The sequence below is a fragment of the Hippopotamus amphibius genome, chromosome 1, assembly GCF_030028045.1.
Source record: "Hippopotamus amphibius kiboko isolate mHipAmp2 chromosome 1, mHipAmp2.hap2, whole genome shotgun sequence".
NCBI lineage: Eukaryota > Metazoa > Chordata > Mammalia > Artiodactyla > Hippopotamidae > Hippopotamus > Hippopotamus amphibius.
In genome coordinates this window covers 199,056,244-199,082,274 of record NC_080186.1, presented here as the reverse complement: position 1 = coordinate 199,082,274, position 26,031 = coordinate 199,056,244, and the positions used below count along the sequence as shown (strand labels likewise).

Here is a 26,031-nt window from a genome sequence, read left to right as displayed (position 1 = left end):
TATGAACATAGCACTGATATCATTGATGAAATTAAATCTTTATCAAAATCTCATCTTTATTTCCTGATAGTGAATGCAGGAAAAGATATCAGGTACACGTCATAAAACTGATTTGGAATTTCTTAGTTCAGAAAGCACAGGCTTCCTTAGCATCTGTTTAAACGACTTATTAGGACTGAGCAACTTCACTAAAAATAAGTAATATCACCAATAGAATCTAATGGGGTGAGAGGCAAAGCAAAAATAACAATACTACTTATATGGGCATCCGATTTGGTTAATACTACCTAAAAATTCTCTTTAAAAATTATGCATATACCTATGAGATTCAAATGTCATCTACTTCAAATGCTATCTCTCCATCCCATCAGAGATGTAGGCATTATTGGTCTAAAGCTGGGAAATATAAGCCAGGATTATGGTGACTAAACAGACCTTTTCAAGGCACTAATCAAGAAAGTAAACACTTTTCCTGAGAGATTCTAACGATGTGTCTATAGTTAGTAAAAACTTGTTTTGTTTAAAAAAAAAAAAAATGAAACCTTTGACATTGACAGATGTATTTGCAAGGATATGGCTGCAGTATTACTAATTTACATGCATATATACAAGTATTTTTAAATTACATACCAAAATCCAGAGATGTAAGAAATGCCTGTAAAAGTAAACGTTTATTTAAGGTACTCTTGATTTTGCCTTTTTGTTTATTAGAAATGTCTTCAAGACTTGGGTGTTTGCTAGTAATTAACGATGAATTGCGTATGCTACAGGATCTAAATCGGTCCCTTTTTACCCATCTAATTTGGAGTAAATAATTGCAAACATTTGCTTAGAGGTAAATTTTTTTATTACCAAAAAAGGGTTTTGCACATTGTTATGGCAATATTGTGTCTGTTTAGAAAATGGATCTCTCCAAAAGCAGATGAAAATAGGTTCCTCAGGCGACCAAGACTGAAAACCACTATTTCCATGTTTCATTAATCAAGATATAAGATGCAATTAAAGAAAAATATTTTACATTAAAATCTTGGCTTTGTATTTTATTTTAGAAGAAAACACCTGGGGGTGAAAATGACCAGTGATTTCTGTTTTTAGTTCTCAAACCATTAAACCATGCAATATGTGAAAAAATGGAATTGTAAACACATTTATGTCCAGGAAAGACCCTCTATTCCATAGTGTATTAGAACAACACACTGACATTTTTCATATCATATTCCTTTATCTTAAATTTTGCAATATGTTAAAACATAATAAAACACTTCAATTCCAACACAATACACTGTCTTTACTTAGGCTAATATAAGCAAGTATTTTCCATTTCACAATACCTTATCATTTACTAGAGACTACAATGCCTTACTGGCAATAAGTGCCAATAACAGGTTGTTTAGAGATGATAAACTAGGTCAAATAAGGAACAGGGAGAGGACGCATCCCCTACTTAGGGATCAATAGCTCTCAGGTTCAACTTCAAATAAAAGGTTTCTCTTCTAGACCTGAATGCACTGCTTTTTCAGAAGGGACACTATTAGTCAGGGTCCCTGAGGGAACAGATGGTACACTCCAATTAGGACTATCTGAGGAGGGGGTCTATAAAAGGTTTTTGTGGGGTTTTTTGTTTTTTAAACAAAAATGTGCGCAGGATGTATGGAAACCACAAGTCCAGCCAGGACTAGTTAAAGCCCGGCTCCCATTTCACCCTTCACCCTAAGGGATGAGGAGGAAGCACTTAATAGAACGCAGAGATGGAGAAGGCTTGTGGCAAAGAGAGCCGCCTCGCTGGAGCGGGGAGCTGAGACCTTCGGTGGAGGCCAGCCTGAGGCACCCTGCCAGGGAAGCAGGGGAATCAACACCCCCACCTGCCCTCTCCCCAACCCCAGCTCTAAGCTGCCCTCCTGGGAGGTCAACGGAAAGTCAGAGGACAGGGAAGCTTCCTGATGTGGCCCTACACGTCAGCCCCTGGGCATGCAGCAAGGGAGAGGAAGGTGGAAAGCAGATGGGGCGTTCTGGCTCAGTCACTGCGTCAGGGGCTCATGGTTCAGTAGTCACTACTGTGGAGAGTCTTCCCAGGAGACTGGCACAACAGCTTATGAATGAGAGCACACGGGGAGCAAGGTGTGGGGAGCAGGGGTGTGGAGACCACAGGGCTTAAGCATAAAATATAAAGTAAGAATAAGGTACTTTACTTCTCCATAGCAGGGAACCGCCCCCCCCCACTTGGGTTTACATTTCAGGGTAACACCTCTCATGGAACACGTGGTGGCAATAACACCCTGATGAAAAACTTAACAGCCAGTCTTCCTAGGAAGGGACGAATGAATAAGGAGCTGAAGGAGCAGGAAGCATCGTCAGTGGGTGCTAAGACAACCATCTCTATTTTGAACATATTCATTCAACAAAATTTTGGAGGTTACCCATCACAGGAACCAGCAGGGAACGAATTTTACAGCAGTTCGAGCTTTTCATTTTGTAGCCACACTCTGATTTTATCGAAATTCTTATCCATCCAACGTATGTTTTCCTCAATGGTTTCAATTGTTTGTTGGACGCAGCGGAGCTGAGACCCATTTTCCTTCAAAGAGCTGAAGAATTCTTTTACCTGGTGAGGAAAAATTGGGTTTTTAAAATTTTGTTTTATTAAGTTACACAAATATACGTTCACGCTAGTTAAAAGAAAACTGAAGCCAAAATTCCAGCATTTGTCAAAATTCTACATAGAAGGCAGGGCCAGGTGTCTGGATACGATTATGTTCATAACTTCAGCTCTATGAAATGAGCTCATGCCTCATGATGCCAAGTTTTGTGTTTTTTCTTTGCAGTTTTTATTTACAGTTGCTAGATTCTAAAAGACTTCACTGTTTACCATTTTATAATTAAGTTTTAATCAAAGTCACGTGTATCTAATGTGTATTCTGTTAGAGACACACAGATGCTAACTTTTTAAAACGTATCTGAAAAAGCAGAAAGTGCAGAGTATCTTCTTTGCCAAGGAAAACAGTTTCAGCCACATAAGTGCAGTCTTTCTCCATGGGCCTGGCCTTGTATGTTATGATAGAGAAACTGGGGGGAATGGGGTTCTTAGCAAGCTATGGTGGTAATACCCCAAACCTTGCCAAATATTTTTATCCTAATCCACAATTGATGTATTGTTCCCTCAAGGTAAAATCCACACAAAGTTTCCTGTGGTTTTAAAGAGATGAGTCGCTTGACTATCTCCTCGAAAATATCTTTGCTGAAAATATCTTTGCTGTTGTTTCACCGCTGGGTACTTTATCCCCTTTAAGCTCACATGAGGAATAGGTTGGCTTTGTAACAGCACTAACCATTGTCTTACTCTGTCTCACCTTCAAGAGTTAACATTTTCCCATAAATTTTCACATTAATCCATCAATTTCTGATTTCGTAGACAGGAAGAAAGTCTAGGCCAAGATATATTATTTATTCAGCATGGATTCCAGACAGTTAATTCCTTAAAAATCCATGTCATAATATCATAAGTTTGGGAAAAGGAGGGGGGGTAAGAATAGGCTTTTGAAAGATCAAATTCCAATTTTAAATGATTCAGAGTTATTTTAAAATTAAATCTCAGAACTTTTCAGTGAGCTGAAGGCATGCCCTCCTGCTATAGCAACCTAGAAAACACTTAACCCGCTTCACTTTCCTGCCTTAAATTGTAGCTCAATCTACTGTTTTGTCTCTCAGAACTCAAGATTAATTAATATGCAGTTTAAAAACTAACTCTGGGCAATGTCCTGTGATAAACCATAATGGAAAACAATATGGAAAAGAATATATGTATGGCTGAGTCACTTTGCTGTACAGCAGAAATGAACTCAACATTGTAAATCAACAATACTTCAATAAAATATAAAAAATAAAAATAAAAAATCACTCTGGGTACTCTGGTCAAACCACATCAATATTTTTACTAACTGGTCAAATTAATCCTGAAGAAGCCTATCATGATAGTACTAAAAAACAAATCTGTAAGAGCTCTAACAAAGCCAGCTGTTAACCCTTGCCCTTCTACTCTTCCTGACCCAGATTTATCACTCCCATCTTCATCTGCCTTGGGAAATTCAGCATCTCAACTGAGAATGTATTTGATTTAAACCTGCCTCCTTGAGAATATTTTCTGTGCAGTAAGCAGCCTGATATATGGGTAGAAAACTAGGTGTTATGCTACTAGCTTGTATGACGGTGAGTAAATGATTAACTTCTCTGGGACTAGGATTCCTCATCTGTCACACTGCAGAGCTTTGGTGAGGATGTAGTTGTATCATGTGGGCAAAGGTGCAGAACCTAGAGCCCAGCACGTCCCAGGGACTCACCCTCATCCATTTCTTCATGAATATTGACTCTGGTACTTATTCATTCCTCTGGCTTAATTACTGTGCAAGACACTGAGGACGAGGCAGTGAGTGAGGCAAGCACCCTACCCTCGTGAAGCTTACAGTCTGCCTGGGGAGACAAGCAGTGAACTATGATGACTCTGCACTGCCGGGGAGAAAGTAAACCCGGGCTCTGTTAGCAATGGGGGAGGGGGTGGCCTGCTTTCGACTGAGTGGTCTGGGGCCTCTAAAGAATCAAATGAGCCGTTCCAGTCTAAAGCTGGGGAAAGAGCAAGCCAGGCGGAAGAAGCAAAAAGTGCGGAAGCTTGGAGCAGGAGAAACACCTGGTGGCCCAGGGCAGGAGGCTGAGTGGCTGCAGCGGGTGAACACAGGGGCGTGTGCGAATGGGCTGGAGAGGCGGGCAGGAGCCAGCTAATGACCACCCCACCCCCACAGGAAGGAGAGGTCTGAGACTTCAAGAGCCATGGGCAGGCTTTCATGAAAGGGTCAGTTGTGGGTTGGTTTTCAGTTTGTTTGTTTGTTTGGGGCTTCGTTGCTCCGTGGCATGTGGGATCTTCCTGGAGCAGGGGTCGAACCCGTGTCCCCTGCATTGGCAGGCGGACTCCCAACCACTGCGCCACCTAGGAAGCCCAGTTTTCAGTTTTAAAGGTGGAAAATGGCTTGGTATTGGCAAAGTGGCAGGAGGGAGGCCAGTTAGGAGGCTGTCACCATAGGCCAGGCAAGAGATGAGAAAGGCTTGGCCGGGGTAAGAGCAGAGAAGTGCACAGATACGGTGCATATGCTGGAAGCAGGGCCAACAGGACTTGGGATGAACTGGATGTGAGGGGAAGGAAGGGCTCAGGATGACTCCTGCATTTTAAATGTCGGAAGGACACTCTCCATTCTGACAATATCTCGGGCTCTTTCATTAACATGTCCTGCCTCAGGGTTTTGCACCTGATGTTTCCTCTGCACACAACACTCTCCTAGATACCTGCATTTCCTTCAGTATCTGCTCAAATGTCCCCTAATCATCCCACAGAACAAAGCATCATCCCTTACCCAGTCACTCTCTCTCCTTCCCTTGCCTTATTCACCTTCAGAACATGTAACCACCTGACACAGGTTGATCTGCCTGTAACTGTCTGACTCCCCCAGTAGAATTTAAGCTTTATGAGGGCAGGGGCTTTGTCTAGCCTGTTCATTATCGTAGCCCTGCAACCTAAAGCCACACCTGCTGTAGAGGAACAATGTAATGTGTCCTGAATGAATTAATGAGAAGGTAAATGAATGAAATATTTTGTTGCTACACAAAAAATGTTTTGTCTATCTGGTCACAGCCCATGGCTGGCTCTGCAGTTGTCACACAGAATAACTCTGCTGTAGACCTTACTAGAATTCAAGCTTGAATTATTATGTGCAAGTTAATTGTACAAGCCTGGGCGAGAAAAACTGGAGAAAAGATAAAGGTCATGACATTTCTTTTGCATTTTCAAAGCACTCTCCCTCTATCAAGCTAGATCATGGTGTAACTAGACTACACAATGGAACCATTCCTTAAAAAGTTAATATTAGGCTCTCAACTTTTATCTAAATGCAACGTTTCAAACCATGTAAAATTTGTTCTCCAACTTTATAACAGAAAACGTTATTATAGAAGAGCCACCACCACAAAATGACCAATGCCTCAAATTCCTCAAAAGTTTGAGACTGAGAGAAAAGTCTGCTTTTGTGGAAAACTTGCATGTTCCATGGTTCTCGCTTACCTGACAATAACTCATATGTCTTCTCTTCTTTCTTTGGCTGCTTGGAAGCTGTGATAAACTTAGGGTACGATTGCAATAAATCATCCTAAGCATAAATCTCTCATACCTCTTTCTAAACATCATGCAGCTTTTTCTTCTTTATTTTAACATTATATATGGACCTTATAAATTGCCTAAAATTCTTTTTGAAAGTAGATGGTACATAAGTAATAGGAAAACATGAGCTTGAACAGAGGAGAATCTAGCTTCCAGATCTGCCTCTTTTACAGTAACTATCGATAGATGATCACTTCAAGTCACTTACACTGCCAATAATCACTGGTAACATCCTAAAAGTGTTAGGATGTTAACACATTTTTAAGCCCTAAAATTTTTAATGGCAGAGCTAAGACTTCTAAACGTGTTTGGGAGGAGGCACAGATTTCAACAGTTTATCTGTAACTGATTTTTGCTCATGTTAAACACGTCATACTGAACAAAACACATATCCAAAAAGAACATTTACTAAGTGACAAAATCCATTTCTAACTCATCAGGCCCTTAAAGTATTTCATCCACCCTATATTTATTAGATAATTTACTAGCTAATTGTCACTTAAGTTTAAAAAGAAAGCTTTTTTTTTTTTTTTTTTTTTACCTCTTCAAGCCGTGCTCTTGTGGAGAATTGATTTGTTGTTCCCATGACCATGTAGGCTATGGAACTTGAGCCAAGTTCAAACCTAGAAATAGAAATTGTCAAAATGTATTGTGAAGTATTTGTTCATTTGATGTGTGTTTTTAAGTGCCTCATATATATGATAGCAATTAACTAAAAACTGGTTAGACATCAAAAAGATAAGACATGATCCTTTGCTCCAGTGGGCTAAGATCTAGTTGTAAAAAATAAACACACCGGCCACTGAATCAAAGATTAAGAGCCCCAAAGAAAATGACGGAAGTAGTAGGTGCTACAAGAGTTAGACAAGGGCAGATGCAACAAGCGGAAGTACCAAATGGAAGACTTGGGCTGCACTGTGCAGAAGGCTTCAGATAGGTCACAGGGTACAGGAAGAGATTATTCCAGACGGAATGAAAAACTTCACCATCCAGATCCATTCATTAGCATTGAATTAGAATTTCATGTTTTCTAAGGAAAGTTATTTTAAGTACCTCTACGTCCTATTTTCAGTCAAAAGAATCCCTTTAAATAATCGCTGTTATTTTACAAACATAGCTAAAAACACAGCCAGGTTCAGCAATGTTTCCCAGTCACAGCACAATTTTTGGCACTACTTACTTTTGTACAAGTTTATTCCAGTTTTCCCTAAGAAACTGCCAGGCCAATGGATATCCCACTGGGTTTCTGCCAATAGCTCCAAGAATATCTGGAAACTCTTGAGTTTTTATTATATCTCCCTTAAAACTTTGATCTAGTAGCCTAGAATGATTAAGAAAAGAAGCGTTAGGAATGCAGAGGCCCTGAAAAAGTGGCAAATGGCTTTAATAAAATAATTTGTGAAAGAAAAAAGCAGATCTGCCAATAACAAAGACCCCAAAGTTACATAGGTTACCAGAGCCCTGAGAAACTCACTACAGCTACATAATAATACAAACTAACACTTATATAGTGTTTTCAACACCCATTCTCATATATTCTCTCATTTGCTCAAAATAGTAGCTAAAATAGGTATATCTAGTGTATATTTCTAAATGTGCTAAAGATACACAAATACATACTTCTTTAAATATTTTCCCTGACACCTGCTACTCAATTATTTACCGTACACACTTAGATTTGTGCCCTCTTGTATACATGTTCCCAGCAGAAAACACAGTTCCTGGCCAAGAGAACAAAAATAGATGCCAGAAGGATCTGATCTAATTTAATTCCTCTTGGCTACATGCACATGAATGAATTACTCACCACTGAAGCTTTTCTTTATCTTGGCTAATACAGAGAGCAAATTCGATTTGGTTTTTCTCGGTACTGGACAATGATGACTGATATTTACTATAGAGAAAATCCCATCCTTCGGGATTCTGAGCCCCCACAGCAAACACTGCCAAGGTCACATCGTTGGGCAGGCTGTGGGAAAGAATACACCCGGGGAGAGGCTGAGATTCATAAAGGTGGTGTGTGTGCAGGCAGGAGAGCAAGCAATTATGAAATGATACACTGGCCCCACAATTAGAGAAGCATGCCTGGAAATATAAACAAAAGTAACCTTTCCTTCAGTAACATTTTATGAAAGAGGCAAGAGAAAGTAACTCAAATTACGTTTTAAGTAGCCTTCTCAAAAATATATTATGAAATGCTACTTCTATAAATACCTACATTTCTAACGGACTTTAATGATGCTGAGTGACTCAGTAGGTGGTCACTTTTCAAATCAAAAGAAAGAAATTCAAACTAGACGTCAGATGTAGTCCATGAACAAAACTCAGGAATCCAATAGGACCACCATTTGTAAGCCCTTCTTTAAATGGAAGTATGTATATTGTTGGCTTAGTATTTCCTGGATCCTGGATTGGAATTAAGCCCCAAATACAAAAAGACTTAATCCTTCCTCCACCCCTCCACCCCGCCACCCATCAGGGGCTTAAGAGGCCTGAAGAAACTACTATGAGAGGCACTGCCTCTGCTCCTGTCCAGTACAGCTGTCTCAGTTGTGATAAGGTTTTGTATCCTTAGCTATTTAAAAAAAAAACAAAAAAACACAACAAAACCACAAACAAACAAAACCCAGGAACTATTCCAATCCCATTCTAATCATCCAGATACTTGACTTTTGTGCATAGAAGTTCCCTCCTAGCATTTCTTAGAACAGAAAGTTGAGAGAAGCTTAGATAAATCTAAAAAAAAAAAATTATTTTCCCAAAAAGGGCATCAGGGGAGACTTGTCTATACTTGCTTTTTCTCCCAATATTTAGCAACAATGACAGAAAACAGAAAAGATACCCCTTACGTGAACGAACTAGTTGTTTGGTAAAAACAGACCTCAGGTTTCCACTGGCTGCCTGCCACTGTCTGAAATAGCCTTCTGCCTTCTGCACACAGGGCTGGTACTTGCGCACACAGGCGAGGAGCAGCAGCTGACTCCGAAGCATCCGCTCTGCGACGGAGCCCTCATCCGTCCAAGTCTGCTTGTCAATGAGGTCCCTCAGCAGCCTGATGAGAAAGGCCTGTGGGAAAGCCACACGTGTCACCCGTCCTATCCCCAGTCATCTCGTGGTTTATAAAATCCAATACACCCTCGGGTGATGGGGGTTATTTTTTAAAGTCCAACTCTTATTTTCAGAACCATGCAGTTCTGTTTATATTTAATTATAAAAGGGGTCAAAAGCAAGAAATGATGAATGATTTCAGTATTTGCATAACAATGTTATAAATATATCCTTATCTACTTAAAATAAGGATAACTGTCACTTTCAAAGCGAACTAAAAGAGACAGTGGATATGACTAAATTTTGAGAGCAAGTTATACAACAAGACTTCATTACCTTTTGCCAAAAGTAGCAATTTTGTGCCTCTTGCTTAAGTACCTGAGTCCCAGAAAATCTTAATAGCAGCTATCACAATACAGAAGTAAAATGGAATTAAAGGATTAGCCAAACAAAGGGAATGACAAATCCCTGAAAATTAAGACCAGAATCTAACAGTGCCATGCCTATTTTTCGTGCCAAAATGAAGCCAAAGTCTTCACTGGTCAACCCAAATACTGGGGTAATTGTGATTTTCTTTAAAGTATATCAAGATATATATATATACACATATATATATACACACACACTATGGTAAGAACTCTTTTCCACACCCACACCAAAGTAAACCAGTTGTCTAAAAACTATTCAGCTTATTTCAGGCTTTTACCTTGAACTGAGTTTCCACTTCATTCATATCTCTTTTCTCCATTAACTTATACATAGGTATCAGCTCATTCAAACCTTGGAACACTGGCATAATTTCAGTTTCATGTTTCAAGTACAAGGTTAAATCCAAGGCCTTTTCAATTGATAGTTTTCCAATGCTGGTCAAGAGACACCAGGGTTAGCAGTTTAAAAAAGAATCCAGGGAATCAACTATTTGTTTCCAAAGTTATTTTAACAACCTTCCAGCAAAATATTCAAACAGCTATAAATGCCCCCTTATAAATAATGAACTTTATACTAATATCTTGCCAGTCACATATATCACAACATGTGGCATGTTTACACTGGGAAGGAACTTTCTCAAATAATAGAGCCAGCTCTATTAGCTGTGGTTAAGATGCAACGGCAACAGGTCAGCAACTGTCCCTCAATGAAACATTGGACTGTGCCAAACATCCAGAGTAAAATGGGAAATTTGATTAAAGATCCTTCAGGAAGCCTCAGCAGACTGCCACTCAGGCACAAGTATGAGTCCCTGGAGGCAACACATCCTGGTCTCCATTTCAAAAAGAAACTGAAGATAGTTACATATTCTTCCTTACAGAGGGTTGGTGTTAAAAACCTTAGTGGCAGGATGCACACTCATGTACATAAACACAAAATCCCCTGCGACTTAGGCAGTAGTGTGCTATGGAGGGGAACAGTTAGGCAGGCAGAACTGGCTAGATAAGCACCCCCTATCTTTATCCCCTACTGCTTTCCGTCACCTCGAGAAGCCCAGAAAAGGAAGCACTCAACATTTAGAGCCGAGAGACGACATGGGGTTGAGAATTGCTGTGTTCCCTCCCACCTGGGTGATTCCCTTTAGACTTCCAATTCTACCTAAATATGGAAGACGTTTGAGTTTCAGGCTTGGGAAACATTTCCTGAAAAGCCAATGTTATGGGGCAAAAAAAGAAAAAAGAGTGAACACTATCCTCACCCACTCAGAGGTCATCTGGTTGGGCCATGTTTTAGGAGCTGTGTGCCACAAAGATGCTGTAAAGTTCAGGTACCCAGTTGGGGTGGGGTGGGGGCGGGGCAGGGGGATAGCTCTCCTTAAGCCAAGGGATGTAATGCCAACAACTTGGGCTGGGGTCACCTGGTCTTCTAAGAAGACTTCAGGACTGTTAGAGACCCCACAGGGAGAAACCTGATCTGTAACAGCAAGACCAGAAACAGCTGCAGGACTAGGCTTTAGAGACCAGGCAAGTGGCTTCTCTAGGATGTGGGTCTCCTGGTTTTCTACACTTTTGCCTCAGTCTGATCCGAGTTGTTAGATAAAGATTAAAATACAGGTTCCTTTCTTTACCTTACTCAGCAGATGCTGGTAAGAGGTTAATCTTAAGGCTAAAAGCAACCTTGAATTGTTAGAAGAGACTTAGGAGAAAACACCCTTCGACTTCTTATTAGCAATCAATCATTTTCATCTTTAGAAATCAAGGATTTGAATGATAACAGCAGCTTTCAGAAATAAACCAGGACTGTGAGGAGCCTGTATTACCTGACAAGCTGAAATGCATTGTTAATGAGACTGGCCCGATCATTACTGCTGATGGCCGTGTGTGTTCCTTTTAAAAGGCCAGTCAAGGAATCCCATCCATCATCCTCATAATGCACTATGTAATAGCCATTCATTCTGACATTAAATTTGATCCATTCCACCTCTTCTGGGAGGATGAGCACATCTAGAACAAATAAAATAGATCATGGCTCCATTTTCTCCCTTCACTGGTGAAAGCTTTTCTGATCAGACTGGACAAGGAAACTGAAGGCAAGTTTAATACTGAACAATTTTAATACTGAAATGAGTTTCATATTGAATGCATTCCTTTTAGGAACCAGAAAATAGCAACCCTATAGACAAAAGCCAATACTAGTTTTAGACGCTAATTTTGTGAGATTTATAGATCTGTGAGAAGAATGCCGCCATGTTTCAGGCCATATATATGATACAATGTGGCAATGTTAAAGTAAGGGGCAATCTTCCCAAGTGTCTCTCCTCCTCGGCATTGCATAACTCAACTGTGTTCATCCCTATCCGGCAAGATACTGTCCTTCTTTTTTGCAACCAGAGAGCATTTTCAAACCTATATTCATCACTAGAAACTGAAAGTCAAGGATCTGCTGAAGATAAAGGCTGACCTGATCTTTTTATTTTAACCAAGATAAAGAGCAAAGAAAACTTATTAGCTAAATCCTGCACATTTCCATAGTTCCTTCTTGAAATAAGCTAGTTGGTTCCGCAATAAATTACCTGTTTTTGTCTTCAGCAAAAATCGTTGGACTGAGTCTGATTTGCTGGTGATGAATGTCAATGGGACATGCCACAGGTACCTACAAGAAAGGAGGACGGCATGTTCATTTGCTGATTCAATGCAACAAGCAGCTATTAGATCACCAACCAAGTGCCGGGAACTGCCTTGTTTAAGGAAGGACGGTACCCAAAACTGCTGTAGTCAAGAGCTCAAAACATCCCCAGCCCATTTTCCAGCTTTTTAGGAGTTGTCAGCTCAGGCACTACCCATTCTTCTTGGACTCCTTGAATAGAGCTAGGAATGTGGGCTCGAGGGAGCCCTGACAGCCTTAGCAGTGATTGTCTACAGGGATCTCAGGGGGCTTAAGTTTAAAAATGTGACCACTAGTAATGGCAGAAACTTGACAGCATATGCCTTCTAAATTATATACTCAGGAAAACACTTCTGTGGAATCCCTGCCAAGGATGCATAAGCTGAATCTGATTGTGAAGAAACAGCAGAAAACCCAAATTAAAGGACATTCTATAAAATAGCTAGCCTGTATTCTTCAAAAATGTCAAGGTCAAGAAAGACAGACTGAGGAAGTGTTTCAGAAAAAAAAAGAACTAAAGAGATGTGACAAGTAATACAATATGATCCTATATGAAATCCAGAACCAGATTTTTTTCATTTACTATAAAGATATTATTAGAACCGCTGAGAAAAGCTGAATAAGATTGATATATTTGCTAACAGTATTTATCAAGTTCACTTCACAATTTTTCATAACCTTTGATAAAGGTACTGTGGCTATATAAATGAATTTTCTTGTTTTTTAGGAAATACTACACTGAAGTATTTCAGGGTAAAGAGGAAATCATGTCTCCAACTTACCCTCAAACAGTTAAAAAATATACATATGCCATATATAGAGAGAGAAATAAAAAATCATATTTTTTGGAACGGTTTGCTATTTTAGGTTATATGTAGGGAGATAAATATGGTAAAGAGTCAACACGTATCTGGGCAAAGAGTACATGGGAATTCTTTGCTCTGTCCTTGTAACTTCTCCATAGGTCTGTAATTATTTCAAAATAAAAAAAAAATTAAATAGTGTCCATCCAGGGTCAGTCAAGTTGCAGTGCCTCATTTCCAGTGATGTCCTCTGCAGTGTTAAGCTGACAGACAGGTTCCAGGATCTAACTCAGACTTGCAAAGGAGAGGATCGAGCCTCCTGTATTTCCCAGAAATTACCTAAATGTTTATGTCGTTAGCTCCAACCCAAGTTCCAGGCACTATTGTAATCTAGTGGCGAATGCTTATATCAGAGCTGATTTCAAGCCAGTAACTGGAAATTACCAACATATCTAACTACAAACCTTGAGAATGTTAGAATAATTATATATCATCTTTCTCCTTTTGAAAAGATAGTGGTGTATAAGTGAAATTCATAGGATATATAGATTTGATTAAAATATTTTAGCAACAAAAGTAAGGGCACTATTTCAAAAATAAGGGTTCGCCCTGCAAGACAGATGTTACCTAGGCAACAAAATGAGTTTCTCTCTGTGAACGTTACCCAGTTTCTGGGGCGTCGTCCAGGCCTTTCCTGTAGTGCTCTTGCTTCATGTGCACGTTCCTCCCTCTCACTGTGATGGTTATCAGGGGAAAGCCCTTCTGAAGCGTCCAGGTATTCATCATGGTTTTCACATCAAGGCCTTCCTGTCGCCAGTGCTGGTTTATAAGAAAAAGGCAGATGTGTGACCCACTTGGACCCAAGTCTAAGAAAAGAGAGAACCCAAGCTCGCGCTCACAGGGCTGCAGCTGGTGAAGCTCTTCCTCGTTCCTTCCCCTGCTCCCTTCCCCCACTGTCTCCAGCCACTGCACATCCATTACAGCACCAGCTGTTTATTTTATTTTATTTTATTTTTGCAATTTATATTTTTATTTAGTTCTAAGTATTACCATATAATTTTCCTTACTGGATCAAAATCTATCACATAAATAATATGCATCATATAATTGTATTTTTTTTTATTATTTTTTGGGGGGTACACCAAGTTCAATCATCTGTTTTTATACACATATCCCCATATTCCCTCCCTTCCTTGACTCCCCCCGCCTCGAGTCCCCCCCACCCTCCCCGCCCCAGTCCAACCAGCTGTTTATTTTTCATTCTCTTCCTGTACACGTGGATGTCTTGAGAACAGGTCCCATACCTGGTTCTCTGGGGCAGACCTTGGGCTGGGCACCAGGCCCAAAGCAGGCATGTGAATGAATGCACGGAGAGGAGGGACAGAAAGTGGCCGTGTGTTCAACACCTACAAGATGAGGCTGGCTCTCAGACAAGCAAGGTGGGCAAAACATGTTCCACCAGGAGCCTGTGCTTCCCAAGTGAGAACACCGACATGGCCCACACCCAACAGACAGCTGTGAATGCAAACAAGGATCTATTCTTTGATACTAAAAAGGCTTTCAAAAAATATTTAAGAGTTGATAAAAGGATAAAATATACCACAGGACATATCTAGTAACTACTGAATAAAGCTGTCTCTAAAAGCAAAAATACCAAGAAAATAAAAAGCTCCAGACTCACCCTCAGCTACCTGTGAAAATATGCCACAAGGCCAGATAAACAGACTCAGACTGTTTTGTGATTCAGATGTTATGAATTCTTTATAGCTTAGCAGTTAAAGACAGGAGTTAGATCTAAATTCCAACACCCGCTCTGCAATTTACTAATCATATGCCTTTGGATTTCATATTCCCATCTGTAAAAATAGGGATAACAGTACTTGCTCATAGGCTTATTGTGAAGAGTAAAGCAGATAATACACATAAGTGCTTCACACGTGCCTGACACACAGTGAGCGCTCGAGAATGCTCACTGCCATCGTGTGTTTATTCACAAATGAAGAGCTATGGAAACGATCGACACAGCTTGACGGTACAGTTCTGATCTACCATAGAAACATGTCATAAATCCACTGCTTTACAGAGAGTGAAGCTGAAGAAATTAGTATCAGTGAGATGTGTTACCAAAGAAGGCTGGACAACTCCCCTGCGTAGTTAGATTTAAGAAAAATTGTAAAAGGCTATCAGTCTGGTATGGTTTAAACTCAGCCTTACATAGAGAGAGACTGATATAATCAAGGACCTTGGGAAGTGTGGCACAGAGCTATCCTTCAAAGAAAATGGAGTAAAAGAATGTGCTTCGGGGTAGCACGTACTGATGTAAAAACTTACTGAAGATGAAGATGAATGTTCACCTCTAGAACAGAATCCATCCGTTCGTTGTGCGCCATCTGTAGGGCAAATCTAAAAACCAGAAACAAGCACATCACTCAGCTCTATAAAAAACGCTCACGACTCTTCTCAGAGGAATGAATGTGGTGTAAGACAAAAACCAAACAAGATGATAAGTCTTCAATATGCCAATCAATAATGTGTCAATCCCAAACATAGAGACACACAAAAACATACTCACACTTGCCATACTATTCCACAGGTCCTCGTTTTTTGTGTTTTTATAGCTGTACTTCTGCAGATACTTTACAATACCACTTTTAAATGCATTGGCACCAAGATAATCCCGTAGCATATTCAGAATACAAGCTCCCTGAAAAGACAACATAAATAATTGTTAGCTGCATTGACAGTTTGCCTCCATCTAATCTACCATCACACTATTTTGGAGTCATGCTTTAAAATGCAGATATAGTAACATTTTCAGTGTCTGGTAATTTGTGGGAAAAGTAGAGAGAGCGGGTAAACCTGGACCTGTTGAGGCACGGGATTGACATGACTGTTTATGCTTTTAGTCCACTGGGGCTGTTATTTCCTATCAGTAACCAAGCCTCCGCATCGTCCGCCAGCTTCCATTATTCACAGGTGAGTGGACAATGGTGCAGACTAAACACTGGACCTTGAACCACCATGTGGTTCTCCCACTGCTGCTCTGGGGCCGGAATGGGGAGAGGTAGAAGCAAAGGTGAGTAACCGGTGAGGAACGGTGGAGCCCAGGCAGCCCTGAGTACAGAGAACTGGCAGGGCAAGAGTACCACTGAGAAAGGGAGCAAGGCGATTCCTAGATACTCTGCGTTCCCATGACAGGAGCTCTTCTCCCCTCCACTCCCAGTCTCCTAGATCCTGGGTCACAAACTCAAATGCCTCCAGTGGCCAGACAGGTGACAAACGAGAGAAGTAGTCCAAGGATAAAAAAAAATGCTCTTTTACATTCTTTGTTTCCCCCTGCACTTTGCATACAACTGAGCACCAAGAACTTTACCTTCCTTCCTCCTTTCCTCTCAACACACCACCCTCTTCTAAGTCTCCTTTTTCTAAGAAGTCATGATTGCCTCTTCCTAGAAAGCCCTTCCTACTTCCTTTACTCCCTGAAAAGTCCTAATTCATCTTTAAGACATAACTCAAAATCTCCTTTTCTGGGAGGATTTCTTAGGTCCCCTCAAGGCAGAGGCAGTCTCTCTCTCTGGTTCTAGGGGATCATGGAGTCACTAGATAGGCAAAGCCTGGGTCCCTGAATGTCTACATGGAGTGCATATTCCTGCCAATAGCGCTGATGTTTTTGAGGTACAGGTGACATTTAACATTAGTTTCAGGTGTACGACATGATTCAATAATCGTATATATTGCAAAATGATCACAATATACCTCATTAACACCCACCACTACACAGTTACAAATTTTTTTCTTGTGAGCAGGACTTTGAAGATCTACTCTTAGCAACTTTTGAATATACAATACAATGTTATTAGCTATAGTCACCATGCTATACATTCTATCCCTATGATATTTTATAACTGGAGGTTTGTACCTTTCGACCCCCTTCACCCATGTTACCTACCCCCACCCCTCGCCCCTGGCAACCACCAATCTATGAGCTCATTTTTTGTGTGTGTTTTTGTTCCTAGATTTAACACATAAGTGAGATCATACAGGGTTTGTCTTTCTGACTTATTGCACTTAGCATAATGCCCTCCAGATCCATCTATGTTGTCACAAGTGCCAAGATTTCCTTTTTTTAATGGCTGAATATCCCACTGTGGAATGGACACTTATGGAAACAACTATCTCGGCTACTGTAAACAACGCTGGCAGGACCATGGGAGTGCATGTATCTCTTTAAGCTTGGGCTTTTTTTTTTTCTTTGGATACCCAAAAGTAGAATTGCTGGATATGATAGCTCTATTTTTTAATATTTTGTTTCCCATACTGTTTTCCACAGTGGCTGGACCAGTTTACATTCCCACCACAATGCATGAGGGTTCCCTTTTCTCCACATCCTCGCCAACACTTGTTACTTTCTTTTTGAGACTGGCCATGCTAACAGGTGTGAGGTGATGTCTCACTGTGTTCTGAGTTGCATTTCCCCAACGCTTAGTGATGCTAAGCACCTTATCATGTACCAATTGGCCATCAGGTTGTCTTTGGAAAAGTTTCTATTCAGTTCTTCTGCTCCTTTTAAAATCAGATTGTTTTCTTTAGTCATTGAGTTGTATGAGCTCTTTATATACATGTATGTTGGATATTACCCCTTGTCAGACATATGGTTTGCAAGTATTTTCTCCCATTCAGAAGGTTGCCTTTTCATTTTGTTGTTTTTGTTGTGCAGATGGTTTTTAATTTGATGTAGTCCCACTGGTTTTTGCTTTTGTTTCTTATGCTGTTATACTTTTGGTGTCATAAACAAAAAAAGTCACTGCCAAGACTCATGTCAAAGCGATTTTCCTGTTTTCCTTCTAGGAGTTTCATGGTTTCCAGTCTTAACATTTAAGTTTTTAATCCATTTCAAGTTAGTATTTGTGAGTGGTACAATTTCACTCTTTTGCATGTGGTGTTGAGAGAACTAAATGACCATTTACTTACAAGACTCTCCATTCCCCATGGTATATTCCTGGGTCCTTTGTCATAAATTATTGCATATGTATGGGTTGATTTCTGAGTTCTATTCTGTTCCACTGATCTATGCGTGTGTTTATATGTCTGTTTTGTATCTGCTTTAATCTCCCCTGTACTATGGATGGAAACATGCGAACAAGAAATACTTTTCCGTTTGCTACACATAAAACAGCCAAAGCATAATGATAAATGACATGTTTTCTGCCTCGGTGAGGATAACAGAAACGGTTGGGAATGGAAGGGAAATTGGAAACGCAGACCCCTGATCTCACAAAGGAGCCATGACTTAGCTCCAGTCTACGTTGCTAAGGGAAATAAAGGCCTGGTATGAGCAGAATCGTTTTTCCCTCCAAGAGAAGCCAGAAATCTGGATTTTTATATAAAATATCCCAGTTGTTATGTGTTGGCAACAATTTCCAATTCTTTTATTAAACACATTGTGCAGGACAACTGTCTCTGAAGGCACCAAAAGGTAAGCTACACAAGGGCGGGGGACGGGGTTTTGCCTGGTACAAAGCTGATGCTCAATCAACACCCATTTGTTGAAGGATCAATAAAAAGTTTCTGTAGGCCACGAATATTCAACTTATGACAGTAAACGAAGAACTGACCACAATATAATCTTTAGGATTTTAAGCGAAGCTTCAAGTTAGGCCTAAAAATGTTTAACTCTGGGCAGCATATGTGAGAAGAGAAGGCATTCAATCTGGGTTAGTCCTTAGAAGGGAAAGTCACCCCACAACCCTATCTATAACCTCTCCACCCCAGTATTTATAAGTGTAGGGTCCAAACTGTGCCCTTATAATCCATTTTTACCTTTTCATAAGAAACTTCATCAAACATCTCCTGAATCTGAGCAGGAGTCTCCACAGGTGTAGACACAGGATGTGAGGAGTTTAACGCATCTACCTCCATCGCGTTAAAACACTTACCAAAGAAATAATCTTCCTATTGAGACACAAAAAAAGACATCACCAATGATTTACATTTAGGAGAAAAAATACAAAATGAGGGTGGTTTGACCTGGGATAATAGGTTTATACTCCAAATTTCTGATCCAACCTATTCCATATTTATAGAATTTACAAAATTAAACAGAATTACTATCATCTAAGGAACAGCCAAGAAACAGTGATCTTAGATCAACACCAAAAATTTTGTTTAAATACTTATCACCTTAGAATAAAGAAAATTTCCTATTAAAAAGAAAAACATTATGCCTACAGCCCAATAGCACCAAACGAGAAACTAAAATGTATAGTGATTTAAGTATCTCCAATCATCATCTATACTATTTTTAAGCAAAGAAATTTAGCTTTTTTTTTTTAAATTTTATTTATTTATTTATTATTTTTGGGGGGGTACACCAAGTTCAATCATCTGTTTTTATACACATATCCCCGTATTCCCTCCCTTCCTTGACTCCCCCCCCTCGAGTCCCCCCCACCCTCCCCGCCCCAGTCCTCTAAGGCATCTTCCATCCTCGAGTTGGACTCCCTTTGTTAAAACCATGTAGTGAAAGAAAAATAATGAAAAACAAATCCCAACTATAACCTGATTCGGGCATATTACCCAATGGAATAATATCCATACACAATCATTTTTTATTAAAGACTATGTGGAAACAGGAAAATATTTACAATCCATTGTAGTGTAATAATTATGTGTACATTAGAATTATAACTACATATAAGTTATGTGTATTGGAAGATGAAATAGGATATGAATATGTACAAATGAAAATTATAATATGGTAAAGGATTGTTTTTATAAACAATCTTTTTCTTTTTAATTTTACTGCATCTGATTTTCACAAGTTAAACACATAATTTTTAAAATCAACTTGTAGAGGTTCCAAAGCTTGTGACCCATGAGTCTAGGTTCTTATACAATCAAATGTACAATTACCTTAAACATCACTCATTTGATTTGGCAAGTAGGGCCCTATTGAAGTAGCAGCAATGTACCTAATACTTCTTCAATGAGCAACCTGAAGGTTGGGGAAGTGATATGGAACAGACAGGTTGTCATTATTTCTATCTCTTTGATATTAAGGGAGGACAAAATTTAATACTCACTTCATAACAATCATAGATTTGGAAATAAGCCTTTGTGATATATCTTTAAAGTTCAGTAGAATTTTGGAAACCTGATTCACATTTTAATTCCCAGGGAAGTTACCAATCTTTCTATGAATCCCATAATCAAACATCAGTAAGTATCTTCCAGCAACATTAAACAACACAACAGATTAACTAAAATGTAAAAAAAAAAAAGTAAGTGAATACAACTTACAACTTTCAGTTCTGGATGAGTCACACTGACAGACACGAATTCCATAAACTTGGCAAATCCTTCATTTAGCCAAAGATCATTCCACCATTCCATAGTGACAAGGTTCCCAAACCACTGAAAGGAAAACATTACTCAGATTATTTACAGATTTCTGTGGAAACTGGATTATCTATATCGCCATAAACGTCAGACATTCAAAAGGAAATATATTTTATATGTGTAACGTCAGTATACGAATGTTAACATATAAAGTTAATATTTTTTCAAAGTAAAAAGAAAAACTTTTCAATGTGTATTATAAAACATGGTACCTAATGCTTTAAAGAAATAATTTTTTTCCTCTGGGAAAAAAAGATGAAAAATGAATCAGTAGAATTCATGTATCAATATGAATAGCCTATGTCCCAGAAAAGCAATATAGATATAGTTTGCACTTTTTTGAAAGTGTGATTGAGCTTATATACCTGGTGGGCGAGTTCATGGGACACAGTCATCGTGATGCCAAGCTTACTTGACGCAGAAGACGTTTCAGCATCAAACAGTAGGGAAGATTCCCTGTATGTTGTCAGTCCCCAGTTCTCCATAGCACCAGACTGAAAGTCAGGAATAGCAGCAAGATCTTGGGAAGGAAACAAAAACATTTTACCGATCTTAAGCTTGGCCAAACACACGTTGCCCAAACACACTAACTTTCATAATGCATGGGTATAGGGATCAAAGAAAAACTAAGCGGTCTACACGGAATCATGGATTCTAGACCGAAGAAACTTTCACAATAAAGAAAAGGACTTGGTGACTCATATAGAGTTACTTTGCTGCTGCATGACAAAGTCAGGCTTGGTTGGGTTTCAGACCTCCTGACTCCATTTCTAATTCTCTGACAGGGTGTTTGGGGACTGGACAATCTTAACAATTGCCTCAATAATCCACTCAACAGCGGATGCCCAAGACTCCCATACACCTAAAACTCAAACACACAATAGTTTTAAGGGCTCATGTAAGAAAGAAAATGCAATTTTCTTATGCTCTATCAAGTGAATTCATTCAAAAAATTTACTGAGTACTCTATGTTCCTACCAAATGTGTGCCAATCACGAAAAAGATGCAGCCTCTGTCCTTTGCTATCTGCCCAATAATATCGTTGTGTTTGTCTTTAAAGTCGGAAGGCAAAATTATCTCTGTGCCATGTGCCTCAGGAACCTGCCAGGATTTCAGTGACTTGAGGGGCTGCTGAGCTGACGAGGGAGATGCCAATTACGAGGATAGAGTCTACAGCTGGAGTCATTAAGTGCCAGTTTGTAACATCTGTGCAAAGTCCATACCTTGTTTGGGTAAGGGATATGGAATGCTGAAATAATCCTCATAAAATTCTAGAAGAGTCACCGCAACATCCAGTGCATAGTCTGCCTGACTTATCTTGTCTGGAACAGCATATATGGAAACCTGAAGGGAAAGGTACAAGGAAGTTATCCAATTGCCACAGTGGCATCTCTAGAAGATAGACATGCACGGCTTCATGCCGTGGAATGTGGTTGCCAACATTAAGGAAGACAATTGGAAGTTATACTCCTCATGTTACTGCTGACTGTTCCCGAATAACCCCCTTCTGAAAACCACAACAAACGCTCGATAACAAACACAAACACGTCTTTTTAAATGTCTAGGTGAGACAGTGAAAAAGTAAAGCCGGCTCAGGTGCCACAAATGAAGTGACAGTACAAACCTGAGACGTCAGCAGAGCCCTGAAGCCGGCTTTTGCCGTGAGGACGCTGGCCCAGTACAGATGGACCTGAGCTTGGGTTTTCACAGCATTGAAGAACTCAGGGGATAGAACACAAAGTCCCAAGCCTGCCCAAAGTGGGAAACCTGATAGGAGATGGACCCCTGCAGAAAGCTGGATCCCAAAGGACCAAGCCCTCACTGTAAGTCTAAACTAGACATAATCACCCAACTCCTCAAGGAGACTGCAAGGGGAAAAAATGCCGTGTTCAAACCTTGGTAATGTGTGGAAAATACTGGGGAAATCTCCTCAGAGATTTTGTGGCTAAAAGCTAACTTTCATGTCATTTATCAGCTGACCTCACAATAACCAGGTGGTCCAAAAACCTGAAGCCAATAATTTAAAGGGATCCCAAGACTGGAAAATGCCCCCAGTGACTTGACAGGAGCAAGCACAAATTTTCTCTGGAAAAGTCTACCTTCAACTCAGGGAATAAAAGTTTACAGACACAATTCACAATATACACAAAGGAACAAGACACCATGAGTGAGAGCCAGCAGAAACAACACACCACAGAACCAGCTACACGCAGACTTCAGATACAACTACTAGACACAATATAAAGTGTGTGTTTAATGTGTTTAAAGAAATAGAAGGACTAAAAATATTGGTACATAAAATATTGGTACATAAAGATTCCAATGTGGCTATTATGTGCGAGGTTCCCTCACATCAGCACGCAGCTCTCCAACACCAGCTGGGTGTCCTACAATTCAGTTTGATTCTGACACTACCTGGCAATAGCATCAGATTCCACAGATTAAGGATTCAGTCTTACAAGGCTGTTCTGTACCCTCATTTCAGATGCCAATCAAAAGTCCAAGGTACCACCTATGCTTTTGACCTAGCACCTATAGCTTGGAGGTTCCCAAGACCCTTTCCTTGGGTTTAATTTGCTAGAGTGGTTCAGAGAAGAGAGAGTAACATTTTACTTACTAGATTACCAGTCCATTATAAACAAATATAACTCAGGAACAGCCACATGGAAGAGATGCATTAGTACAAGGTATGGAGAAAGGGTGTGGAGCTTCCATATCCTCTCCCACCAAGCCACTCTCCCAGCACCTCCACTGGTTCACCAACCTGGAAGCTCGCAGAAGCTACCCTCTAGGTTTTCTTGGAGGCTTCACTACACAGGCGAGAATGATTAAATTATTGACCTTTGGTGATAGAACTCAATCTCCAGCTGGAGGTCATGGGGGTCAAACTGAAAGTCCCAACCCTCCAATCATGTGGTTGGTTCCCTGTCAACCAGCCCCCATCCTTAGGTTACCTAGGAGATTTTCATTAACGTAACAAGAGACACCTTTATTGTTCTCAACACTTAGGAAATTCTCAGAGTTTTAGGAGCTCTGTGCCAGAATCAGGGATGAAGACCAAATACACACTTCTTCTTATAAATGACAACATCACAGTATGGAAGACACATAAAAATAAGCATTCATAAGGATTCAAAACAATGGGCAAATCAATGGGTGGGTGTTTTTGCTAACAGTTTCCCTGCTGAATTTAGATTGCTCCCTACACCCACGTTTCAAGCATTAGCTTCAAATCCCCAGGTAAGCAGAGATATCTCCACAAGGATAAGAAGCCTCAGCCCTACAGGAACAAAAGGCAATTCAGCAGAGAAACCCCAACGATTCAGGCCTCCGTGAAAACCAGCACAAATAAATGAGGTAGCTTCAAATAAAGTGTCCCATACCTCCTCTCCAAAAATCTTATTTGCATTCAGAGCCACGGCATAAAATTGTGTAGATTGTTCACTGCACAAGGGTACCCACCCAAGTGGCAAGTGCTCCTTGAAACAAGATCTTTTTCTCTAGTACTCCAGTATTCGCTGGCCCAAATGCTCTCCCCAGAGCCATTTAATACTCCAAGCAGACTGCTCTATCTTCATAGCTAGAAATCCCTGCTGAGGTAGTCAGCGACATTCACTTCCAAACCGCATGAAGTTATACACAGGAGCAACCTTAGAAACCACTGCAGGATCTAGTCCAGCTTACACATTTTAAACAAGTATAAGGCTAAGTTCAAAGGGAGCAGGGCAAAAGGGAGCAGAAAGCGGTGAGGCAGGACCACGACCCAGGCCAGGCCACGCCTCACCACATGTTTTTGCTATTAGAACCCCCCTGTAAAGGTGAACATCTGGGACAACGGGATGACCAACCAACTGGTCTGCCCAAGACTGAGGGGATTCCTAGGATGAAGGACGTCCGGTTTTAAAACCAGGACAGTCCCAGGCAGACCAGGACAGGCGGGTCACCCTATGTGACAATCACAGGTTCACCTTGACTCCGCTTTTTGTCATCTTGCTGACAGACTTAAAATCGGAAACAATGAAGGCCACCAGGTAGGTGCTCATCTTCACGGTGACATCAAAATGGTCTTCTATGAGTCCTTCAGCAACAGTCATGGATTTCATCTAAAATCAGAGAAACTGAAATCATCAAATAACCCAATTACCCAGGACATTGAAAACATTTTATAAAGAGAAACTTCCTAACTCTCAGACATACTGAAAGTATACGACGTGACATTTGTATAATTATTTAAAAACATCTCTTTCCAATATCTGATCGTAATTGAGACGCTAAGCCCAAACCATTCTACTCCATTTCTTTTTTATTGAGATATAATTCATATACCATAAAGTTCACCATTTTGAAGTATACAATTCAGTGGATGTTATTATATTCGCAGTTATACCACCATCACCACTTAATTTCTTTTACATAATCCAGACCATCACAAACGGACTCGTCTTTTGCATGTGAGGATCGACAACATGGGTCGGACAAAGCAAAACTGAGATTGCTGGCTGCGCCAAGATGTAGCTCACTTAAATACAAGGTACGAGAACAAGCTGGAAATGCAGTGTCTAATAGGGTAAATATGTCACCGTGGACAACCGAAAAAGAGCTTCTATTTTCCTAAACAAGTGAAAGTAACCCATGCCGGGGCCTGACCCTGCAAAGCCTCCTCCAAACTCTGATTTGCTTCATTGGAATCAGGTTTTCAGTACAATCAGGGAGCAACCTTGCAGAGTGGGGTTGGGGTGATAAAGGTACAGTCTAAGAGGTCAGCTTCCAAAGAAGAAAGTCTAATACCTCAGCCAACAGAAAGCACTGGGCAGGACCTTGGAGAAAAGACCAGCCAGAATTAGTTTGAGAACACATGCATTTTTCCTGTAATCTTATTTCCACCTCTATTTCTGTGCCCTCGTCCTTCTTTTTCATGCCCACCAGCCACAAACTATGGTGCCTAATGGTCACCCTTAGGTCACTCAAACTCTAACTCTAATAGCCAACCTACATTTACTCTTGAAGGACCCGAAATTACCTTTCTTTTTAAAATGACTTCAACCTACCCCTAACAAAAATTTCTATTCTTGAAGTTGTGCTAATTATTAAGAAAGTAAGCTAATTAAACTAATTCCAATTTAGGTGTGATTAACTCCTGCCCCAAACCCTTTAATGTTCCAAAGGTATATTTATTTTTCTAGCCTCCAGAAAGATCCCTTGAGACCCCACTGTCTGTCCCCTCAACCCCATGTCTGCAGCTCAAGTTCAGGCCACCCTGTTAGATTTCTGCCAAGGGGAGAGCCTTCTTGTTCAGGAGCAAGATTACATTAGAGATTTTCTGATCCTCAACAAGTGGGTCCCAGGTATCCATGGGTTTTAGACTCCAGCATCTTTGTGGAGACTTGGGGCTCTGGCCTTCCCCCTGCAAGCCTACAACATCTCCACCAATCTTGCTTAGTGGGTCAGTTTCTCCCTCATTTCCAACCCACCCCATTCCTTTATTTTCCTTAA

At 40.3% G+C, this 26,031-nt stretch overlaps 1 protein-coding gene across 3 annotated transcripts in view; it reads right to left on the bottom strand.

Annotated features, from left to right (window-relative positions):
• Positions 1 to 525: 525 nt before the first annotated feature.
• The window catches only part of ERAP1 (endoplasmic reticulum aminopeptidase 1), a 34,939-nt gene continuing 9,433 nt past the window's right edge, over positions 526 to 26,031 (bottom strand). For 2 of the 3 annotated variants that reach the window (XM_057738687.1, XM_057738670.1), the window contains 16 exons: positions 24,507 to 24,641; positions 21,762 to 21,882; positions 20,904 to 21,058; positions 20,440 to 20,553; positions 18,961 to 19,092; positions 15,713 to 15,844; positions 15,472 to 15,543; positions 13,805 to 13,959; positions 12,246 to 12,325; positions 11,493 to 11,676; positions 9,951 to 10,107; positions 9,078 to 9,262; positions 8,004 to 8,165; positions 7,377 to 7,517; positions 6,738 to 6,819; positions 526 to 2,602 (listed from right to left, as the gene is read on the bottom strand). In XM_057738687.1, coding sequence (XP_057594670.1) covers positions 2,447 to 2,602; positions 6,738 to 6,819; positions 7,377 to 7,517; positions 8,004 to 8,165; positions 9,078 to 9,262; positions 9,951 to 10,107; positions 11,493 to 11,676; positions 12,246 to 12,325; positions 13,805 to 13,959; positions 15,472 to 15,543; positions 15,713 to 15,844; positions 18,961 to 19,092; positions 20,440 to 20,553; positions 20,904 to 21,058; positions 21,762 to 21,882; positions 24,507 to 24,641 — 2,163 coding nt within the window. In that variant the 3' untranslated portion in view covers positions 526 to 2,446. The remainder of the gene's footprint in view (positions 2,603 to 6,737; positions 6,820 to 7,376; positions 7,518 to 8,003; positions 8,166 to 9,077; positions 9,263 to 9,950; positions 10,108 to 11,492; positions 11,677 to 12,245; positions 12,326 to 13,804; positions 13,960 to 15,471; positions 15,544 to 15,712; positions 15,845 to 18,960; positions 19,093 to 20,439; positions 20,554 to 20,903; positions 21,059 to 21,761; positions 21,883 to 24,506; positions 24,642 to 26,031) is intronic. The other variant, XM_057738678.1, reaches the window with a different exon arrangement.